The 23,739-nt window shown below is 42.2% G+C and overlaps 8 protein-coding genes across 8 annotated transcripts; 4 read left to right on the top strand and 4 right to left on the bottom strand.

Annotated features, from left to right (window-relative positions):
• Positions 1–580: 580 nt before the first annotated feature.
• On the top strand, positions 581–4,493 carry EAF01_011426 (uncharacterized protein; the record flags this gene model as incomplete). Its single annotated transcript, XM_038919683.1, has 3 exons — positions 581–859; positions 913–1,213; positions 1,270–4,493. The coding sequence occupies 3 exons, from the start codon at positions 581–583 to the stop codon at positions 4,491–4,493; spliced, it is 3,804 nt and encodes a 1,267-aa protein (XP_038764893.1).
• Positions 4,494–7,394: 2,901 nt separating this feature from the next.
• On the top strand, positions 7,395–8,790 carry EAF01_011425 (uncharacterized protein; the record flags this gene model as incomplete). Its single annotated transcript, XM_038919682.1, has 2 exons — positions 7,395–7,654; positions 7,797–8,790. The coding sequence occupies 2 exons, from the start codon at positions 7,395–7,397 to the stop codon at positions 8,788–8,790; spliced, it is 1,254 nt and encodes a 417-aa protein (XP_038764892.1).
• A 1,229-nt stretch (positions 8,791–10,019) lies between these two features.
• Positions 10,020–10,935, bottom strand: EAF01_011424 (uncharacterized protein; the record flags this gene model as incomplete). The annotated part of the gene is made up of 2 exons (XM_038919681.1): positions 10,020–10,716; positions 10,775–10,935. 2 exons carry the CDS (start codon positions 10,933–10,935, stop codon positions 10,020–10,022), a joined length of 858 nt encoding a protein of 285 aa, XP_038764891.1.
• A 934-nt stretch (positions 10,936–11,869) lies between these two features.
• On the bottom strand, positions 11,870–12,729 carry EAF01_011423 (uncharacterized protein; the record flags this gene model as incomplete). The annotated part of the gene is made up of 2 exons (XM_038919680.1): positions 11,870–12,593; positions 12,644–12,729. 2 exons carry the CDS (start codon positions 12,727–12,729, stop codon positions 11,870–11,872), a joined length of 810 nt encoding a protein of 269 aa, XP_038764890.1.
• A 1,112-nt stretch (positions 12,730–13,841) lies between these two features.
• On the top strand, positions 13,842–14,920 carry EAF01_011422 (uncharacterized protein; the record flags this gene model as incomplete). The annotated part of the gene is made up of 2 exons (XM_038919679.1): positions 13,842–14,023; positions 14,089–14,920. Exons 1-2 carry the CDS (start codon positions 13,926–13,928, stop codon positions 14,918–14,920), a joined length of 930 nt encoding a protein of 309 aa, XP_038764889.1. The 5' UTR covers positions 13,842–13,925.
• Positions 14,921–17,125: 2,205 nt separating this feature from the next.
• On the bottom strand, positions 17,126–19,076 carry EAF01_011421 (uncharacterized protein; the record flags this gene model as incomplete). The annotated part of the gene is made up of 3 exons (XM_038919678.1): positions 17,126–18,094; positions 18,148–18,480; positions 18,543–19,076. 3 exons carry the CDS (start codon positions 19,074–19,076, stop codon positions 17,126–17,128), a joined length of 1,836 nt encoding a protein of 611 aa, XP_038764888.1.
• A 171-nt stretch (positions 19,077–19,247) lies between these two features.
• On the bottom strand, positions 19,248–20,411 carry EAF01_011420 (uncharacterized protein). The gene is made up of 4 exons (XM_038919677.1): positions 20,168–20,411; positions 19,920–20,060; positions 19,794–19,844; positions 19,248–19,730 (listed from the first exon to the last, which is right to left on the bottom strand). The coding sequence occupies exons 1-4, from the start codon at positions 20,171–20,173 to the stop codon at positions 19,560–19,562; spliced, it is 369 nt and encodes a 122-aa protein (XP_038764887.1). The 5' UTR covers positions 20,174–20,411; the 3' UTR covers positions 19,248–19,559.
• A 664-nt stretch (positions 20,412–21,075) lies between these two features.
• Positions 21,076–23,577, top strand: EAF01_011419 (uncharacterized protein). Its single transcript, XM_038919676.1, has one exon. The coding sequence runs from the start codon at positions 21,889–21,891 to the stop codon at positions 22,918–22,920; it is 1,032 nt and encodes a 343-aa protein (XP_038764886.1). The 5' UTR covers positions 21,076–21,888; the 3' UTR covers positions 22,921–23,577.
• Positions 23,578–23,739: the final 162 nt, after the last annotated feature.

Below are 23,739 nucleotides of genomic sequence, written 5' to 3'. Positions count from 1 at the left end.
TCTGAGGATGAGCATGAATTCGAACAATGTATTTCTGCTCAAAGCTCCTCTTGTTGGCTATGCAAAGGCACTGGAATGATCAGAAAGAGATAGAACACCATTGGTATGATGTTCGATGTTCCATTACGTTCAATAGACAAGTTAAGATATTCGAATTTTGGGGGAAAGGAACAAAGATTTCAACACTTCAAATGCATTCACTGGATAAGCTTGGTATCCATTGACAGAACAGATGAACAGACTCTGCATAGGTAGGTCTTTCACCTTGTCTTTTCCTGAACCTATTACCTCAGCCAGTGAATACTTCGAGGGGCTGGATAATGCCATGGAAACAAGATTGAAGGGCCCGAGCTTTAGCCGACTATTCTTCCATCCCACCATCGCAAAAGCTCAGTTTTATTTTGTCTACAACAAGCACACTTGCTCATTCCAAAAGTTTTCCAACTCCAATTTGTATTTTATTGCCATTTATGCCTTATAAGAGGTTGCAAAGCTTTCAAATTGGGCACATTATATTCGCAATCTTGTATTACCTTTCCCTGGCATTTGCTACAACACACAGTTTTGTACAATAGTCACCATGGCTATTTCTAAGCAACAAGAGGCAGTCATTGCTAAAATAGTTGCTTATGATCCAGCTACTTGGTTTCTTGCATGTGAATCTGAGGTCGTCAAGATTCCAGAGGCAGATCGAGCTGAGTTTGGGAAAATACTACGTGAAGCAATGGACGTTTACAAGTCTAAAGTTCAAAATGTCATCCCGATATTGAAGAGAGGACCAAACCTCAATCCAGAGGTCAATATACGTGCTTGGGCTATGATGCATGCTAGATTCTTGGCTCGTTTGTTTATTAAACATGTAAGTAAGGTTGTTTGTTTACCATTCAACGAATACTAACAACTTTTCAACAGCCGACCCTGTGCGAACGACTATGCGTCAAGCTTTCCAATGATACCTATAACCCAGGATGGCGATGCCATGTCAAGAAGTTCAAGGACATAGAAAAGCACAAGAACGAGATAGAGGAACAGGTCAAGGCAGCATGCCTACAAAGTCAGTTGTTTTTCAGCACTCATTCTGGATATAATTTCATCATCACAAACCACAGTGGTTCTACACGTGTTCCTCAATCAAGGGTGGAGAAATGGCCTCGATTTGAAGGTCAAAATCGCCAAACAGCTGAGCAATCTTTGTTAGCTTTATCTCAGAGTGGTTCGTTACTGGCTAAAATCTGTTAATACGCACAGGGGCTAACCTCTCTCCTTTAGATGAAACTCGATATAATTCTGAGTCTATCTCATCAAGGCAACTACTACCTACTCAAGCTACGCCTCTTCAAGTAAACAGTGGCCATGACCAAACTGCGACTTCCAACTCCGAATCTCACACTAGCGAAAAACAATCCAAGCACGTGAAATCTGCCCTCGCCCGTGAGAAGAGCGCCGCTGCTGAGCTTGAGGCTATCAGTAAGAGGAATGGGAACTCCCTCTATCGTAATCCTCGAGAAAAGGCTTATCAATTGCTCCTGGAACGCGATCTTCAGGCGCAGATAGCTTCTCAAAATGATGATCTATATGGTGTGAGCGACGAAGAACGTGTTCGGCCTACGAGCGCGACGAAGTTGAATAACGAGAAGAGAGTTGCAACTTCTAACAAAACTCGCAGAACAGATGCAACAAAATCCGCTGTTATCCCTGATTCTGAAATCGAGGAGGAAATCCAGCTCACTCCCAAAAATAGTGATACTCGACAGGGAGTCGACAGCAGACAAAGTCTCTCGCTATCCAGCATTCAAGGAAGCACTTTTGATGAGGCTGCAACTCTTGATAAAAGTCTTGGGATCGAAGAAAAGATCGGAAGCAAAACCTCCCTTCCGGCAGAGTCTGTCGACAGAGATAACGATGAACGTTTCTCTCTTCGCGAAATGATTGATGCTATGGAATTTATTGCAGAGCATCCTTGGATCTGCGAGCATTTGTTGGTCGATAATGTCTGGGATGAATACAAGCTCTTTCATGAGTATAATACCGAGGCTTTGAAGGTAGCAGAAGAAGAGATTGAAGAATCGAAAAGAGCTGCTGCAAAAGAAGCTACACCCTTTACACACAAGGGGATAGAAGTGGGTTCATCAAATACCTCTGTACATCGCACACATAGTGCGAGCCAGACTTCTCATTCCCCCAGTGCGCCTCCGCCTTACCTTGTATCTTCATCTCATGCCGCACCTTCTATTTGTCAAGCAGATCCACTTAATGGGCCTAAGAAAAATCCCATGACTGCTGCTGAAGAGGAAAAGGCAATTACTGCAGCTGCGAAAGCCGGATTTGTCAATCGTAACTTTCAACTCCAAGTTGCTACGGTCTATCGTGCATTGGGAGTGGTTCCAACGGCTACAGGCCCTGTTCCTTCGAATTATCCACCTCTCAATCTTGCTCAATCGTCTGAAAGCTTTGCTCCTACCAACAATGCACTGCTACCCCGAGGGAGATCAATCGATAGATCTGTTTCTGGTCATAGTCAACCTACACGTCATTCGCGGTCGTCGAAGGGTCGATACAAGGCAACTAATCCTATTGTGGATGAAGATACCATCATTGTCGATACGTCTTCACTTGTGCCGGCCCACGTTCATTCTGTTCCTGATCGCATCGCCCCTCTACGTCGTGGTCGATCATTTGAAGAATTAATTCCCGCTTTTACTGCACCTAAGCGTCGTATGCAATCAATTGTCGGACAAAAGAGCGCGGCTCATGATATTGACATAGATAAAAGGTCTGACGGGCTAAAGAAGAGTCGCGCTCCTACTATGAATCGAGCCCAAATGCGTGACCAGCTGCAGATCGCTGCTGTCTACCAATCACTTGGACGCCAAAATTCGATGCTTCCTGGAAATTTCGGAAATGATGGCGCTAGGGTTGAGATCAATGAAGAAGAAGAAGAAGTTTCTACTGGAGCCGATACTCTTAGACTTGAAAGACCACGCCCTGGATGGGATACTGATCTGTATGAAAACCCCCACGATCGTCATATGCCATCCTTTACACTTCAAGCAAATCTTCATGCGACATTTGCTCAAGATCGATCCTCTGACATGCACGGAGGAGTTGGTGTGCCAAGTGACTTTGGTTTCAACCCATTTGTGAATCAACGCATGGAACTTGGGCCCGATCTAAGAGGTCGTCGCTGTGCAACTTCTTCCACTGGTCGAGATCAGCAAGGCGTTGCTGTAAATCAAAGTCACAACGAGCAAGATATGAGACTTTCAGAAATTGACTTCCATGGTCCTGGAAATCTTGGTGTAAACCACCATATCCCTGGGATGTATGGACTTTCTCGACCTATTGCAGCTCATGATAATCCGCAAGAAGACTTTTGGATTAATCGTGGGAACTTTGGTGACTTCGGACCAATTGACATGGGACTAGATGTGGGTTTCAATATGAATCTAGACCTAAACATGGATCTAGGTGCAGACCTTCCCCCAGCTCCTAACTTCAATGACATTCAAGGCCCAGAAAATCACCTTGCTGATTTCAGGGGCAACTACAATTTTGACTTCAGTGTTGAAAATATGCCATTTCCCGGTCCAAGAAGATCCTCTCGTCATCTTGGTGCTTTCAATCCCAATGTCAACCCCTCTGGTTTCGGTGGTATGAAGCAATCTTTCGGCAGTGTTAACCAAACTATTGGTAGTATGAACCATGCTCCTGTCGGCTTTGAAGGCATGGATGAGTTCATATTCCATAATACACCTCTAGCACAAATCAATGCCGGTTTTGGTTTCGGCAACATGAACCAATCTTTTGATCAACCGGCTAGAATGGATCCATTCGATGTTCCGGAAGTACCCCGTCGAGAAAACTCTAGTACAAGAAGTCAGCTAGGAGAAGCTGCCGCTCCAGTAACACCTCATCGTACTCGTGCTAGTACTAGAAGTCAAAGACAGTATGATTTGTCCGCGAGAGGTGGCGGTTACTTCCGATTCCAGGATACCGAGTCAGTCGAAGGGGAAGGTGTAGATGAATATCATGGTGGAGAGGATGAAGAAGACAATGAAGAAGATGATGACGAGGAGATGGGAGAAGATGAGGATGATGAAGATGATTTCGAAGAGGAGAGCCCCAGTAAGAGAGCGCGTAACCACAAGTACTCTTCTAGGCGCTCAACTAGAAATCCAGCTAGAAGTCCAACTAAAGCTTCCGTGAAAGGCTCCGCAAAGGGTACTCCAAGAAAACCAAGAAAGACTCTCGTCAAGAAAGGTGCCAAGGTTGCCTTCAATCCTCGTCCAGCCTCAGCACCCTCTACCCTTGATCGTGGTCCACCGCGGAGATATTATCAAACTACCATAAATATCTCACCTGGTGCTCGTGGTCCCCAGCTTAATCTTGAGAGTTCTGGACGTCAGAGAAGATTACCATTTACGACTGTTGCTCAGGATAGGGCAAAGTTTAAGAAGGAATCCGAAATGGACCCTGAGGATCCGGATTTGTGATGGAGTGACGGATTTGGTTTTGCTTCGGCGCCAGCTGACCTGAAAATCTGTTTTGTGCGTTTCCTTTTGATTTGAGATCAATTCTCGCCATAGCTTCTCTTTTCTTTTTCGTTCACTTTTCTTTTCAATTTTTCAATAATTTTAACTACGATACCAAGGATGTTTACCCATTCACCCATAGGTAATACCTATGTCGAGTGCTTTTTCACCGATGCGCTTGTTTATTTCTGGCATCTTTTCCGTTTTGCTCGCATTTCTTCGATCGAAACAAAACTTCTTGTGCCTATTAAATCTGGAATCTCATGTTTCGATTTGATTTGGTTCGGTCTAGGTTTTACTTATCTCAGATAATGGTGTCTACACACATAAAACAAGTATACATGATCCTTATGACATGTTCAAATAGTTTTCTTGACAAGATGTCATAATGTAATTAATGAAAATTCAACTCAATGGTAATGATTTATTTTTGGGGTCCATGGTTGTCCCATGTGATTTCTGAAGCTGTGAGTTGGAGTTATTATACAGACTTTTATGAATGTGCTGTCTGGTCGTTCGTAGTTTTGCGAGTTTTTCCGAATTGTAATAATGACGATGTCTCTGAGTGAGACGTTATGTACTGTAAACGTGTGACTTACCTAGCTTTTCTAACTCTTCAACATTAGTATGGGTATAGTCACCATGTATCATTGTATCATACAAAGTACTATACGATATACTGACAAATGAATACCTCCAAATCATACAAAAGCTAATACAATCTTCCCAGTATCACCAGTAATCACCCCAGGATCTTGATCTTCACACCGTGTCCTAGCATTACAATTTTCTAGTACACGATTTGACTTTCATAACTCATATATACTTAAGGAAAGAGCATGGTCCAGGTTCTCAAACGGCAGTCACGACAAATGAAACCGGTGCTCGAGACATTTCTTTCCGATAAGAGAACATAGGACAGGGGGCAGACTTTTGGACTTGATGAGGGAGAAAAACGATTTCTGGAGACAGCATCTAGAGACTTGGAATAGATATTATAGCAGTAAGTTTCCTCAAGTCTTTTTTCACTTCTACTCCTTGTCCCAAGTATTCTTTCGTCTCGTTCAGCGCAGGATACTAACAGACTGATAATTTCAGCAGAGCTGGAGGGACTTGAATCGCGACCTTCTGCGATAGCCGTCGCCCCAGAAGTTTTTCACTCTTACGGAATTCTGCAGGTTTTACATCTCCTTCTTTCGACCGCTTGGCCTTTTTCACTTGAATGTTGTCGTTTCTCGTCTGCAGATTTTGCACTCTCGTCGTTCATTGCCTCTCTGACCATCTACTCTTTGATCATCCTATCATCTTCTGTCGACTCCTCTCTCGGCTATACCTCAGTGCCAATGAACATATGATAACACAAAATGGAAGATCATGATGGTGTTTGGTTAGATTGTACCTTATGTGTGTTTGAGGAGTGATACTGATGAGAACCCTGCGATGACTCTGTGGACCTATGGAGCAAAGTTACGAAAGCAAGAAGGATGTGGTCGAGTGACAGAATCATGGGAATGAGGTTTACAGAAAAAAGAGAGCTCGAGGTGAGTAGCTTGAGCGGATCATTGGGACTTTTATAAGTACAGGATATTGGGATTATAGGTCAGATTTCTATAGACTTTGGGGGCAGTTGGAAGGGAGATGGAAATGTAGATTACAGGAGAGAACATGGGATCTTCATCGTGAGAAGGAATGGATATGAGAAGACGACCAGTAGGAAGAGATGTTGGAGGCCATGGTCAGAGATGAAGATTTTGTGAGGTATTGATTAGAACGAATAACATGTGGTAATATAAGAAGAAAATGGAGAAGAGTATTTGTGGGTTATAGATACGTGTATGCAAAATTTGCACCGCGTAGCAATGAAGTCAGTGTTGCCGACTATCGCCATTATCCAGGTGAGATTGTGGAAGATATAGCGACCAAATAATCATAAAGAGCCCAGATCACGTAGAAACAATATGCTCGGACAATACTGCAAGTAGATGCACGTGAGGAAACCATAGATCATCTACGACGAAGGTTAGTTCATTAGTCAAACAGTTTGATCGACTCCCCTAGATCTTTTGCTAAATCACGTGTTGACAAGAGAGTTTGAGCGGCGGCGATGTAAATCACTGCCTGGCATCATCTGTCTACTAACTTTACGAAATAAATAAGAATGTATGATGCTCATCGCGAATCGTCCCTCTTCTGGGAGGGTACTTCGAGTATGACGTACTGGTGGTGATGAATTTCCGATTGTAGGCTCAGAACACTTAGAGCTAGACATAAAGCTAGTAGTAGCTTGCAACTTGATAGACATCTTTAGAGGAGAATTTAAACGAAACAGTCGTAGTGGGTATCGTGTCAAATGTCAAAATGAGCTAAGCGAGCCTCATGAAAACTTCATAATCACAAACTTCATGAGAACCAGTGCTGAAATCTGTATAAGAAATTGGATCTTTGCTGAAATATAATATAGAAGTACATCTCTCTGGTGACGAATTTTGATAGTATAATAATGAGAGATTGTTTTAGAATATATTTTTGTGTGTTTCATTGAACTGTGGCTAAATTTCGAAGTTTCTGATCTACTGGAAGCTAGACACGGAGCTAAGAGAGTACTAAAGGGGGGAGCTTAACGATTTCTAAAAGTTTATACCCTAAGATCATATATACGCTTCATTCCTCTTCTTATCTCGACCTTGAAAAAAATATAGAGCTTCGAATGTCCAGAATCAAAAAACTCTTCATTGACTGTTGCACAGTTTGTGAATAGGTGAGTAGCCACTCTCATAACACATTTTTGTCTTTTAGAATCATTACTGTATTCAGAGTCTCACTTCGATCGATTACTTATTAACATCAATTCAAGTACCAACCATGGCAAACGACACTTCAGACGTCGCTTATGACGACAGAGTACTCCCATCAATCGAAAAGTCAATTGACGACTACACTGATGGAAACCAGGAGTCTGTACTCGCCCAAGATTCATCGCTCGTTGAACCTCATTTTGATCCAGCCCAATCTCAAGAACACGCATCTGATATGTCTGAAAGTGTTTCTTCAAGCAGTGAAGATGGTGATAGATCAGTAAGCTCATCTGATGAGGCAGACAGGGCACTTGAACAAGACCTCGAGTAAGTTTATTTCCTATGTATCAATTCGATCAAACTATTCAATAATCTGGGCTACAGAGTGTGATAAGTATCACTTGAATCATAAAGCTCATATGATAATATTGTACCCTATTATGAAGCTCTATCAGCTAATTTTGTTTAGAACCTGGGGCCCCCCAATGGCTTCCGTCCAAATCGGCTCCCACAACAATGTACTCACTGTCCATGCTAAACGTTTGAGAGAGAAGATTCCTTATTTCGCAAAGATCTTCAATTTTCGTCGATTGAATTTCCATCAGAGTTATCCTAAGCTTAATCCCGCTGCCTTCAAGCTTTTTAAACGCTGGATATATGGAACTACAATTGCAGAGCAGGAAAGGAACAAATGCCGTACCATCGAGCTCTTCGCTCTGTTTTCTATCGCGTGCTGCTTCGAGCAAAAAAGCTTACAAGATGAAGCAATGGAGTGCATTGTTAAGGAGATTGGTGAAAGTAGCGATGAGTCAAGATTCACGCCAGAGCATGTCATATTTGCGTACGAAGCCACCCCTGACGGATCAAAACTCCGACTTTTCTGTGCCGCATCTGTGACTGAAGCCATGGAAGAAGAAAATCAATTCAAGTGGGATCGTGAGGAAGTTTCCATGCTTCTCGACGTTCTTCCAGAGCTTCGAGTTGATATCCACCCTGAAGCTATCCATCGATTTAAGAATGCATCAGAGGCTGCAAACAACACTAGCTCTGACCATCACCAGCGTACCGAAGTTGATGGCAACATTCAGCCTGTTCACGATAAGTCTGGAGGCGATCACTTGGATGTCAAACCCCTTCCCGGTTCTAGCCCTGGTAGTGATGAACATAAAGGTGTTAAGCATGGCAGAATGGAGCTTGATGGCTCTGCGGGCTCTGGCGGTGATTCATCTGGCCAAAAGCCTGGCAATATGTCTGTTCCATACAACTCACCTAATTCCAATAGTGGCGAGGGAAGCGGCAATAAAAAGAGGGTTAGGCTTTCCGGTGATGGAGATGAAGCTGGCGCTACAACTCTCAGACGTCCTGACCCAGAAGCAAATGATCCAGAAGCAATTAAGCTAGAGGCAATTAAGCTAGAGGCAATTAAGCTAGAAGCAATCGATCTAGAAGCAATTAACGCCTAGGTCGATGGCGGTTCCAATGGACCAGTTTTGGAAGAGCTCTAAACAACCACAAATGGACTTCAATCATATTAACGGATTTGGGTATCCATCCTAATAGGATACAGAATGTATGCACGTGGTACATCAATGTTTAATATGGTGTGGGGTTTGCTGTCAAGAAAGCGTGGATTGCTTGGATATTGTAACTATGAGGAGGGGAGTTCATCTAGATTGTACACCTAAAAGAAGCGGTAGAATAGACTTGAATAGAGGCCCAAACAAGAAGGGTTACTTTTTGATTTGATGTCTCAAATTTTGAATAAGTGAATCGCGTGATTGAAAAGTAACACTTGACGAACTAACAGTCATAATTTTTCAGACCGTGGAGTGGAGGAAGTAGCGTCTGACCCCAGCCAATTTGATAATGTATTTTCCTAATTCAACACTTTAGTGAACTTTCATATATTTCAATTCTCTTACTATACATAGAAGGAATAGACTTTGAAATTCTTTGAGTAGGATAGCGAGCGCATTCAAAATTTAATGGGCAGCAGCAGTGATCTCACACTTGATCTCAATAATATGCTACTTGAGAAACCGGCAACCCACCAGGGAGATCCGATGAAAGCACCTGCATGGGACTATCATCGACACAGAAAGGATGAGGGGTCCATTATGGAGGACAATCAAGTGCATCGTGTGGCCTAGTTGCATGGAGTTCTAAGTGAGAAGTTGAGAATCCGTGGCATCGCAAGCTCTTTCACTTGAATCAGCACGAGGCATCTGGGGAAGTTTTTGATTTGATGAGTTGATGGACGGCTCTTTTAGAGTTCTCGGAATCCAAAAATGATAATGGTGAAGTACATGTTTCATTGCATGTTGAGTTTATAGCATGTGAAATACAAAATGTTTTCTCTTCAGTTTTTAAGATTTAAAGTGAAAATATCTATCACGTGTGAAAGGTTGAATATCTCGGTGGAGGATATTTGCGTGAACAAGGCAATATAAATATGCAGCATCATGTCAAAACGTACGACCAAGTTGAAAAAGTTTCTATAATTCAAATTAACATCCTAATTCCATGAGCCGTTAGCATTGAGTCTGGCTCTTATAAACTCGTAGTAACACCTCAGCGAATCAAACTAATTCCTGAAAGCAAAATCACCCATAGCTAAAGCGTGCAACCATCTCTCGAGCCTCAACTAATACTGCGAATCTGAATGTGTAAACAAGATCATGCGATGAACAACCTAATCGCTATAGTAATCACAAGCTGGTGCCAACAACGGATCAGCCAGAATACCTCCCATGTTATCCTCCGTAAGTGTTGAAATATCTAGACGTAATTCCTCACTACGGGAAAAGATCGAATCCAGATCCATATCACTAACACCATCCAATCCACTAACTTGTGACATCTGCCATACCGCGATTCGGGAGATTAGAAGTCTCAACTTTGACTTGGGGATGGTGTGTTTGTAGACCTCCAACCAACAAGAAGGATTAGCTCTTGCCTTGGTATCGACCATGAACTTGATGAGGAAGTTAATCGATTCATCCTGAAGACGTGGGATATGATATTTTTCGGCAAGAATACAGAGTTTGACGAGAATTGGAAGTTTCATTGACATGAAGAATCCTCTGAAGGAACCCTTGGAAGGTGTGGTTGTGTTTTCGATACTTGCAATCTTACTGAGACCGCTGTCGATCTTGTCAGTATAGACCCAGTCGACGAGTAATTTGAAAGCCTTGGGATCATCATTTGCGAGGATAGCATCTGGAACTTCTTTGACTGGGTCTAGAAATTCTTCGAAAGTATTGGCAACCATATATTCGAGGACTGGAATTTTGGCGTAGAGAAGCTTGGCATGGACTTTGAAGGTGACAGTGCCTTCAGGCTCTTTGCCACTGCCAACTTCGATCTGTAAGATGATAGGACCTAATTCTCTGTTGGAGACTATGTCAGCGATATCATCTGATAGATCTTTGGGACGATTGAACAAACCTGGAAGATAGATGCGATCCGACTTCTGGCATGTAGGTACTGCTTGAACTATGGCGAGCTTGGGGCTTGTTGTTCATGGTGGTTTTGAAATTGCTTGTAGTTGAAGTTTCGGTACACCAATCAGAGATGGCAGAAGCTGACCACATATCGCTGGAAGCCATGTTTGCGTTGAGTTTGTAGGTAAAGACAGGTTGAGAGTCACAGTAAAGCTATTTTGGTAATGCGAAAGTTAGATTTCACAATATACTTATGTAGGTATAGGAGGAAGTCTCATAAGATCGGAAAGAGAATTTAACTTACACAAAGGACGATCTAGTCGCGTAGCTGGCCAAGATAAATAGTTGGCTACACAATGACGCCGTGACTTGAAGGTGACTTGGCTATGGGAAAAGTGAATAGTTTTATGGTAGGCGCAGCAAGTTTTTAAACAGTTACAGTGAAGCCCATTGTTCACAGTACTTACGATTTCTATCGGAAACTAAAAATCAAGTTTACAATTCATGCACTGCCCTTTATCTTAAAGCCTTGCTGGAGGAAAATAGGCCCGAGAAGGCTATTAACGAGTTTTACTAGTGTCAAATTCTCATATTCACTTCAATGGCACATCATTAGCATCTTATATCTTGAATGTCTAAGAATCTCGGTGAAGATGATTCATCAAATTTATGGCTGGAACCAAGCTTTTCGTTCACCTTGATAATCTATTCCAAGCATATTTCACCTTAGAACTTAATATTAGAATTGAAGTGTCATATCTCCCAACTCGTATAATGATTCAAACAGCTGCGGAAGCTTTAGGTGAATGATCTTAGGAATCACGTGGCACTAGGTCTGTATTCATGAATCAAGAAGCCAACGCCGGCAGAAGCAACCCTTGATTATAGCGTCTACTCTATATACCCAAGATTTTGTTCACATAAATCCGCAAATAGTCTTTGCCTTACTCCATGTCTTCTATCAAGACTCCTCGTAAAATCCCAGTCACATAACCCAAATCTCCCTACCGTAGTTGGCACGGTCTGATAAACACCCATTGTCTTACAATCTCTAGTTTTTTGCAGCGCAGCGTGTTTATCTGCACTCAAGTGCATATCATCAGTCATCCAGATCGCTTGGCCTGTTCCCACTCTCATTGGTAATGTTGACGGTTGTCTGCGGCTTATGTGGACATTCCTCGTTCACCTCATGTCGATGGTAATCACAAGATGGTGCCATCAATGGATCCTCTTGAAGCTTTACTCCTTGGGTCAAAGCCAAATAATCCATGAGGATCTCTGGATTCCGCGACAATATGGAGTGTATCGCCTTTACCGTCCAGAATTTGGGACTGCTTGTAAATTCTCCATCCTTGAAACGCATCGCATAGATGGCTGTTCTTGTGAAGAATAATCGAAGCTTGGATGTTCGACGTGTATTCTCATATGTATATACCCATAGGGACTCACCAATTATGATTCTCTTCACTTGGAGGAGTTTAATCAAGTAGTCCATTGTGGCATCAACAAGTGCGTTGATGTCATATTTCTCCGCGAGTATCACCAGCTCCAACAGTGGTGTGCTGGCAGAATTACCATTTGCAAAGGTAAGACCGATTCCTGGCTCGATGACTCCGCTATATACCCAGCCGATCATTAACTTGAAGGCTTCGATATTGTCCTCGGGCATTTTGGCACAATGAGTTATACCTTCCAAAAACTTTCCATTGAACATCTTATCAAAAAATGCAATCTTCTCGCAGAGTATTGTCTTATGAACAGTAAAGACAGCTTGATCAAATCCCGTGCCGACTTCAAGACGCACAATTCTGGTGCCGATTGTGCTGGAACATGTTAGCAAACGGTTTCATAAATTTAAATATAGAGTGCTTACTCTATCCAGTACTTGTTGGCCTTGACTTTCTTGGTTGCCGGTTCCATCTCCTCTGACTCCAACTTGATTGTGCGTGTAGAGTCCATAATTCCTTTTGTAGTAAGATGTAAATTTGACGGGAGTTCAGGTTTAGAATGATGCTCCAAAAGTATATGAAGGACTGAAAAGGATAAAGTCTTTGCGTCGAACAAGATGGAGAGGAGATTCCAGGTGACGTTCTGCTTCTTGTAAATAAAGGTTGTTAGATGTTCAGGAAAGAAGGTTCTAAGACGATCACGAAAGATCCATATATACTACTTTAGAGGATCCGGTGGAGGCTCGCTCAAGTCGTACGACCCAGTATGGCTATAGTGTATCTCAACAACCGCTTTACTCATTCGCTTGAAGCAATAGTTGGAATTTGACGATCTCACGATGAGGGGTTGCAGCTTAATATCCTTCCCAACAAGTTTGCTCCAAACACACAGTACAAGCTCTCATACTCATATAATGTCAAGGAAACATTGTTAGTTACTCTCACAACCATTTGGATTTGTCATATGACTGCCATCAAGAACCATTTCACTCCAAGTGCCCGTCTATTTGCTGCTGTATATCATTGAAACATAATATTGTTCTTCTCGCCTAAATATCCATCTTTAATGACCAAACACAAGCAAATATGTGGTGATGTATATATACATGTACCTACCTACATACAGTCTTTAACAGAGCCTCCAATTTACCTAAACCGAAGGCATCTACACTAGTGACTTTTGTGATATTTAGTTTTCATGGGTGATGATTCAGTACCTGTTGTTTGAAAGGACTATTACTTATTCAATACACCTTATACCATGACACACTAATTCTCTAAATAAGAACATAGAAGACAATACGGCCAATAAAAGGAAACTACAAGCTCAATCAAGATGTATATCTTTCGGGTCAAATCCATCTACAGTGGTAATTTCATAGTACTGCATGGCTGATTTTGCCTGCGCACAGCCGCTGCTTCCGTACCATGGTGGCACAACGGCCCTGACATTCAATATATTAAGAAAGTAGAAACATCATCTCGCTCAACTCTTCTTATAAATACATACTGAAACTCAAATAAGCAGTCCCTCTCTCAGAAAGATTTCTTTAACACAACTACCAAAGTTCTATACACCAATACTTTTGTTCGCCATACAGTCTCACCAGACTTACTTCCACTTGAAGATTCTTGAAAGGTCGCAGAGAGCATTGTAAAATTAATTCTGCAAATAAAGCACTCGGTGCATATTTAAAAGGACCAGCTATGTTCCAGCAGATTGTCCTACGAACAAACAAAAAGCCAGGCAGTCAACATGGAAATCTTGAGAAACCATCCTTAAGTGATCAGCCACCTTGCAACACGTGCTTTCCCCAATTTTCTTTGTGTTCTATATTTGGACGAAAAGCGTTTACTAACCAGATTATAGTGATCTTGGAGACGACATGATCAGTATTCAAGTGGGCGAGGGCTCTAGAGCCACAGAATTCATGGTACCCAAGGGCCCTTCATGTCGAAGAGTTCCATTCTTCAACGCCATGTTCAATCAGGGATGGCTTGAAAGCGCCACACAGTCATGCACCCTACCAGATGATGACCCGGAAGCTTTCTCAATCCTCATGCACTGGGTATTTGATGTCCCTCACGAGGCACCAGTAACGTTCACTCTCAGTGGTTTCCAGAAACATCCCGAAACTTACATAAATCTAGCTATCCTTGCCGGCAAATACCTCATCGATGATTTACCTGATCTCATCGAAGCGAGATTAATTCAGAAAGATCTAACCCGGCTCAACGATCCATGTTATGAACTCCCAAAATCATCATGGTACAGATTAGCATGGGAGCTATTACCTATAGTCCCCATACTCCGAAAATATTACAGCACCCAGAAAGCATCTCACCAATTTGTATATATTAACGGTATACTAGTAAACCCACACACTTGTCACGTACCTAGAAAAATTCTTAGAGAATGGGAGAAGATGTTTGCGGGCCGGGGAAACACCAGTCAAGCACTCCGAAAGTTCCGAATCTTCAGATACATGGAAGACAGGAACTCGTCTGGCAATGAAATTCCGAACCTCGCTTGGAGATATCAGGACATGTGTGACTATCTGGACCATATTTCCTGTTCAACAACCGTGTCAGATGAAGGATTCCTACGATTTTTTTGGCGCCCCGTAAGAATGACGCGAAGAAATTTGTTGGCTTGGTGGAGCATTCCAACCAATGCATATTCATCGATAAATAGGGGGTAGCTTAGTTTGAAAACCTAAAAATGATATTGAATCACATGGAAAGTTCTGAGTGATGCTATAAACAAGTTTTTAACACATGGATTATTAAAATTAAGTAAGCGTTGTTTGTACACATATTTTGATCAAGTAGAAAGAAGCTTTTGCTGCCTTTTTCCAGACTATACTTTCAGACATCTCATTCTTCTCGGCCCTTTTGAAGTCTTTCTCTGGTTTCAAAAAGGCTAGCCAGTAGATAAACACTTCTCACATCCTGTCCGCCAGATTTGAGAAGAACGAATACACGAACTGGATAATTTCCAAGGGTGAAAGAGAGTCTTTGCTGTCTGCAGTTTTGTTTTTGAAGGAAGAGGCAGATTGGCTCGGGTACTAGACTAAAAATTAGATATAATTATCATTTCAAATATATTCAATCCAAGGATATACCAGCGTAAACCTAATCAACCTACAGGTAGATAATGAAAGTCTTCAACTAGATATCTATTTATTAACCCGTTCTCTTCTCTTCTTCATGAACGCAACGTCACAGACGAAGACTTCATTTTGGAGAATATCAAGAGCATTGAGAACATCAAGTGTGACGAATAACACATGACATTGTGATTACTCATCACGCATACCTTGACTAGCTTGAACTAAACGATTGTTACTATATAAGAGATAAAGAGATCCCTCAAGGATGTCTTCTCTTTTTAGCTTTCTTATTCTAGTTGTTTGATCTCTATTGATATCCTCTAGTATGTGATCGTAACATTAAGAATATTGAGAATATTAAGAATATTAAGAATATTAAGAATATTAAGAATATTAAGAATATTAAGAATGTTAGAAATATTAAGAATGTTAGAAATATTAAGAATGTTAGAAATATTAGGAGCATTGGGAGCATTAGGAGTGACTCTTTTTGTAGCACGCTACCCCGTAGCGTCGCTTACCTAAGAAGTGTATATAATAGCGTAGTCTTGATAAGAAGAATAGAACAGCTTTACAACAATCATCGAGATGCACGCTACACTTTTACCCTAGGATAGTTGAGCTGGGATTTTGTTTCCATAGATAGGTAGCGATATTGAGTTTGAGGAATGTCTGTATCTCACTTTTTTGTTTTGACTATTGGAGGGATTTGATTTTTTGTCATGGGTGTGGCTGTTGTTGTCATTTTTGTTATTATTACTATTGTTGTCATGGTTGTTGTCGAGGTGAACCCCTCGATCGATTAATATAAACGAGAGCCAACACTTCCTTACCACACGCCAATGCCCATCATCTCCATCCTCTACAGCCTTCTCGCTGTTATTATCATCTCCAAATCCTCACCATCAACACTCTCTTTCGATCCCCCCTCAAGAAATCATCATCTCCACTTCCTCACCACACGCTAATTCCCACCATTCTCCACCGCTCGCCACTCCCACTCCCACTCCCATTCACACTCCTACTCCTAATCCCACCCCAAGGCCCCTCAATCCTCACTCCTCACTCCTCTTACTCAAACCTGAACTCTCCGTACCTAGATTTTTATCATCTCCAATTATCATCCATGCCGTGCCCACTTCCACATAAACCTAACTCTATTATACCCGCCTCTCCCTCCTCCCTTTCCCTTTTCCCTCCCCACAACTCCCCACAACTCCCAATTCCCAATTCTCAATCCCACCCCTATCACCCCTCACACACTTTCCACCTCCACCCACCCTCCAAACCACCCCCCAAACCACCCCCCAAATCATCCTCCACCCATCCTCCACAAAAAATCTCTACCACTTCAGCCAGTACATAATATATTCATCTAAATACCTATCTAGCATACCTAGCATAACGAGCATACCTAGCAATAAAACCAATATCATCCAACCAAACCAGAACCGCTCATCTCATCTCATCTCACCATTCCATTTTATGAAGGTAAAAAGTGAGGATATTGAGGATTACATAGAGTATATAAAGTATGCGAGGTATGACATAGGATTGGAGAGGGGAAGGAGAGGAAAGGGGGCAGAATTGGACATCTCTGATATTGTGAAATTTTAAATCAAGGGACAAGTATGGAATTAATTCAAAGAGGAAGAAATAAGAATTGAAAAAGCAATACGAGGAGATTCGTTATTCATATGGTAGGTATTTCAGCAATATATATGTCCATCTACTCAAAATACTCATCTCATCACCCTCCAAAACAAAGCTCCTACCATCTACCCCACCACCGCCTCACCTCCCTTTCCCTCCTGAGCCCCCCTCAAAACTTCCCCCACTCCTCCTCCACCCTTCCCCCTCCCCCCCCTTCGGCCAGTACAACTCCGTCCAAACCTTCAACCTCGTAACCTCATTAACCATCCCCCTCCCCCTCATATCCTCCATCAACTGCCAGGCCCTCTCATCCCCATTCTCCACACATCTCTTCACCAACGCGACCACCGTACCCGGTCTCATCCACCAGCCTCTCCTTCCCGTCGCATCAACCTTATCTTTCCCCACCAACATCATTTCCTCCAAATACCTAAAACAATCCTCATAATCCGCGTTTTCGGTATGGAGACAGATCAAAATAAGTCGATCGTATGTAAGTTCGTCAGGTTTGAGATTCAAAGCTTGGATTTCCGAAGCGAGGAACATAGCTTTCGATTTGGAGCCTCGACCATGAGCACCCAGACCTCGGAGAAGCGTATTGAAAGTTTCGATATTGGGACCCGCGTCGCATATTCGGTGGAGTTCTTTGTAGTAATCTATTGCCAAGTCATGACTGTGACTTAGATTATTGGTGAAGATGACACCTTCTAGAACAACATTTACAGCGGCAATGGGAATCGTGTAACCATCCGCTTTTAACGATTTGAGGATTTTCCATCCTTCAAGAGCATGGAATGAAGATTTTGTTAGCCAAAGATATATTGATCTTGTGGAACTTGCGTCTGGTGTGAGACCTGCTTTGGTCATGATATTTAAAATGCGAAACGAAGTTTTAATATCTTCAATTCCGACGTAAGCTTCAAGCAGAGCTTCATAATGATGTACTCCAAGAACCGTGCTACGTTTGGAAAGAAGTCCAATGGCCGATGTAGCTAAACTGGGGTCTGCATGACGAGCAGCACAATTTAATACTGCGGTACAAGTACCATCTGCAGGATTCATTTCCGAGGTTTCAACCAGAAGTCTCCAGATAAAATTGGTACCCTCATACTACATCTAAAGTCAATAAATGAATGTAAACTATTGATATAAAATTTGCTTACATGAAACGAACTAGCAAATGAATCCAACAAGTGATAATACATATGCATAGCCAGTACTGGTTGATCATAACGAGACTTCAATAATCTCAAAGCTTCATCTAACTCATCCAATTCACATAATCTAAAGAAGAAGATATCGTAAAGCCATGGCTTAATTTCGATTTGCTCTGCTTGCATTTGTTCAAATTTGTCCATAGCCAATTCATATTGACGATCGCGAAGTAGACCAATGACCAAATTATGCCATCCAGTTGGAGATAAACCATACCAACGTTCCTTCATTTCTTCCAATATCTGAGTTCGCAAAAGATAATCTGGATGAATCGCAAGTACCTATTCAACATGAATCGTTAGCCATGTTTCTCCAAAGAGAGAAATCAAGTAAGTATACATACTTGTAAAACCGTATGGTAAAGTCCCGAATCAGCACCAATTCCCAACCCCTTCATCTCTTCCAACAAAGTCCTCACAACCTCTACACTTCCATTTTCAGGATCCGCATTAGCTGCAATCAATGCATCATAATGTATCAATGCAGGTTTTTCCTGCCTGACCTTCACCAAATATTCCACCACTTCTGCGACTTGTGTATATGCCCCCTCTTCCGTCTTCAATTCTCTCAATCGTTCATGAATCTCATCGTTACTCAGTTGTTCCAAATTAATAGGTCTCGGTATATTCGGCTTCGCTCTACTACTTCGCGATCTCGGAGTATATTGTCCATTTAACACCGGCAGTGAAGTCGTGGTAGTGGTGTGAAAGGATCGACTTTTTAAACATGTTGGGATCCTTTTATTCTTAACCAAAGGGCGATTTAAGAATTTTCTGGGTAGTCGATTAAAGGTATTCGGACGCGCAAAAATGAATGTATCTATAGAAGGACAAAGACATCTCCAGAGTCCATCAATTGGAATTTTGGTGGTCGTCATTGAGTTGATCTATAAATTTTATTTTCAAGGTTCGCGGAAACATTTCTAGGCGCGGCGGAAATGTTATAGAATCACGTGGGAACAGAGGGGAAGATATGATCCCCGCGATTCGTTGAGCGGGATTCATACGAACGACAGGGGTAATTTTGATTTGCAGTCACGTCCAATTCAAGATGAAAAAAATTGGGGGAAATAGTTGTTTTTGTGGTTGTGGGCTATGATCTCGAAATATGTGATGGTTTGAGACTCTGCTGAGACACATGTATATGTGCCTCAACGATTTCTCAAATCCAATATGAACCTATCATATGCCCAGTATGCCTGCCTGCATCATTTCAAGGCAAATCTGCCGCATATATCGAAATCCATCGATGCTCATAAAGAAGAAATATAGCCGCCCCTCTGCACTATGTGTATATTATACGCGCCATTATGTAGCTTCTTCGAGTCCAATCTCAGCTCATTACTCCAATCATCAATGTTTCAAGCTCCTCTCCCTCCTCTTCCTCTTCCTCTTCCACCTCTACCCCCACGACCTCTATCACCACCTCGGTCGCCCCTATTACCTCCACGTCCTCTGTAGTTGTTTTGTTGTCCTTGTTGTTGATCCTTTACTAAATCGATAATTTCATCTGGCATTCGTAGATATTTGATCTGCGAATGAATTAGGATATAGTTTTTCTTGCCCACATCCGACTTCCTCTAACAAAAACGTACATTGTTTCCTTTGACATATATTTCTGGTAACCTTGTAAATTTATCGCCATCCTGAAAATCGAAGTATTAGCTTCAGCGCATGCCAACCAAACGCCCCAAGTCCATCCTCGACAGAATCCTTCATACCGGACTCGTTTGAACCACCTCCTTTAAAGTTAAATTCATCCAAGTATCGCATGATACTAAATGACCGTTCAAAGTTTCGCCATCCTTAAGCTCAACCAGCATTGGGTGACCTTGTGCGGCCGTGAGTAGACCTAAGGGGAGCTATAGCAGAAGGAATTAGTATCGCCGATTGTATGCGCGCAAGTGATGCAGCTTGTAGGAAATGTGAAAATGTGGAAATGTAGATATCATTTTGAGGGAGTACATACAACCATATTGTAGATGAATAGATAGATGATATAATGTTGTTTGCTATTGCGCTCAGCTTTAGAGTGGATTTGATATTCCAGGAATAATTGAGATGTTTAGGTTACCGTATCGAATTATGACGGATGTCGAGATTGACCAGCTAGGCAGGATGGGAGAATGTGAGAATTGCGGTACATAATTAGCCTTGAAATTCAGGCAATATTATTAGTTCTCGGTACCGACAGACAGAAACTTGACTCCCGGTAAATTTCCGAAATATCTGCATGTCGCCAAATATGAAAATATGAAAATATGAAAATATCACACTTCACTCTTGGCCATCACTCAAAACATATTTTGATATCCAAGTATAAGTTATATCAAACTCATAGTCATCGTCTCCCATCAAGATACATACCTAGTATACAGATGCCTTTCTTCACACACAAACATGTCTCGTTTCTTATTCGCTATCCTATATATATCCTGTACACCCACCCGTTCAACCTTCTCACTCTCTCACTCCGTATTAACCGCTTTGATGCTGACGACGCGTGATATCGTTTCGGTTAGTTCTGTTAATCATAACTGCGCAATCGTGAAGGGATTCGAAAGTGGGGGAAGATGAAAATAACAAACCTTATATTGTTATATTATGATTGATGATTTCTTTGAAGTTTTTCTTTTAATACTTATGGCTTTCTCTGTTTTTTGGTCAAGATTTGTTTCTGATCCGTTAGATCATTTTTCTGATCTTTTGTCTAATTGCTCGGTTATATTGTACTGGTAGAGGTAGTACGATATTCCGTAAGTTTGACATTATATCTCGATATTGTGCTAATGCATAATATTTTCTACTTATTATTATTTATTGTTAAATCTCATTGTTCTTGTACTCTATCTTTTACCTCTGTGCTCTCTTATCATTATGCGTAGCCTTTTGAAAGCATTCTTACTTGCGCCGGTCATAGTGTCGGCGTTTGTTTTACCACCAACTTCAAAACAAGATGTTGATGTCGAATTCGAAAAGAACGATGTTGATACTACTGTTAAACTTATATCTGATCTACTCTTTTATATCCATCAAATCTAATTACAACTAATAAAGGCATATACTATGGGATTCGTTCGACTTGATCTTGGACATGATTCCTCATCAGCTGATGTTTCCCCTCTAGACCTTCGAGTTGATATCCTTCCACAGAAGCATGTGGCTTTGGAAATGTGTTAATCGATGGTCAACCTCTTTCACAAACATTCGATTCGGAAACTTCAATCTCATCTGGAAGAGGTTCCATTTCGACATCAACAAATAAAGTCGTAGTGGGATCATGGTCTGTCGATTGTGTCATTATCGATGGCAAACCACGTGGACAACTTATGAAGTTTATGATTGATTTTGTTGATGGAAAGACAATTGCGAACTCAGGATTCTCTATTTTGTTCAGACAAACTGAAGGAACGGAAATCATGAACATCGAAACTATTTCATCGGAAGAGGATCAAGTTATCGAACATCATTCATCATCGGATAAGCAACATCATAATGGAATGGGTCCAGAGGGAGAACACAAGCATCATATGGACGAAGGATCTAAGGAGGAACACAAAATTTATATGAGCAAGAGTCCTCAAGGAGAACATAAAGATCATATGGATAACGGCCCAGAAGGAGAGCATAAACACCAGATGGGCCACAAAGAGTTCAACATTTCACAAAGAGTTGGGCGAACTTAGATATATGAAAGCTCAAATGAAAGAGTTAAAGTATCTCCTCCATGAAAAGAAGCATCACATCTCAAGATACGCTCGAGAACATCATGATCTTCACGATAGAATCAGAGATTGTGATAGTCTTCGATGTGTCGCTAGAGTTATCAGCGAGAGAGCTCGTAAATTCTACGGAAGAATTGCTGGGGATGAATTTGATGAAGAATCATTCCATCATTCTCGCATGTCCCACTCAACGAAGGGTAAGAAACATGGTAAAAGATTTGATGGAAAGCCAGATAGCCATACATCTGGTAACCATACTTCTCCACATGTACCCCACGGCAAAAATAATCATACCGGTCCACACTTCCCTCCTCATCGACACCATGTTCTTCCAATATGTCATTATCCTCCTCCTTTTGATTTTCATCCACATGGTCCTCATCATGATGGACCACATGGACCGCCACACGAACCCCCTCATAGACCTCCCCATGGACCTCCTTCACACGAATTCGGTCCTCTTGGATTCGAACACGGAATACACCATGAAATGAACCCTTTCCATGATGACAATGAAGAACATGGACGTTGGAAAGGACGACCAAGACATCATGGAGATGAATCTGAAGAATTAGAAAGACCTCACAGGGGTCATGACAGCTTCGAAGATGAATTTGAAGGACGTCATGGGAAACATGCTCAACCACATCATGAACAAGGACCACCATCGTTTGATGGCCCAGACCTCGATCACCCAGAAGAACATCATCATGGTGAACATCCACACGATGGGCCATTTGATGGACCCGAATGCGACGGACCACATCATCCACATGAGGGACCATTCGATGGACCAGAAAATGACGGACCCCACCACAGCCCACCTCACAGCGGTCCTCACGAAGACCAAGAACCTCCCTTCCATCCCGGCCCCCCAAGCTCGCATCCCCCACCACCACCCTCCGAACCCGAGCACGAGCACTTCAACCCCCCTCCCCACTACCTCGAAGACAACTTCTCTGGTCCTCCACCCCACTTCCTACTCCACATCCTCTAATTCGCACTCATCGGCTTCCTCCTCTCCCTCCTCCTCATCACTCTCCACCGCCGCACCCGCAACCCCAAAACCCGTTCTACCCAAGGATCTAACCGCCAATCTCGTCTCGAAAACCACTGTCGCCGCCGCGCCAGTTTCAAAAGCTGGTGGAATCATATCATAGGCCAAGAAGAAGATTTCGAAGAAAAGGATAGATTACTCTCTGCTTCTGATTCTGATTCCGATAGTGATTGTGAGAGTGGAAATGAAGACACCCCCTCCGAATTCTCAGTCAGCCAAGATATTTCCTCCTTGCGTAATGCGGTGGATGTAGTGAGCGATATGGTAGCTGCGGAGGAAGGACGTTCGTTTTCTTCTCTTCCTGTTCCCGCTCATTCTGTTCCTATTCCTATTTCTATTCCTGTTCATCAACGAAATATATCCGCAGATCAAATCCTCCATTTCGATGGGTATACGCATGGGATTGGTATTGAAATTGGAGAGGGAATGAATGATGATGATGATGATGAGATATTGCCAGCATATGAAGATAATGATGGGAGTGAGGAGTCTGGAAGTGTGGCGGATGGATTTAGATACACAACTGGATGTAGTGCGTATAGTCCGAGTCATTCGGCGAGTGGGAGTGTGAGTGATGTTTTGGGGGATAAGGTTTAGAGGATGGGTTTTGGGTATTTGAGATGGAGAAGGGATGAGGAGTTGAGGAATGAAGGAGAGGGAGAAGAGGATCATTTCATATATACCACATACTGCACATTCGCAATCGCTTTTTACACCACTTCCTGTACTCGTAGACCTAGGGTATTTCTTTTGTATCGA

The sequence above is a fragment of the Botrytis porri genome, assembly GCF_014898465.1.
Source record: "Botrytis porri strain MUCL 3234 chromosome Unknown BPOR_021, whole genome shotgun sequence".
Taxonomy (NCBI): Eukaryota; Fungi; Ascomycota; class Leotiomycetes; order Helotiales; family Sclerotiniaceae; genus Botrytis; species Botrytis porri.
Note: the sequence above shows the minus strand (reverse complement) of the source record. Positions and strands in the feature narration are given on the sequence as shown.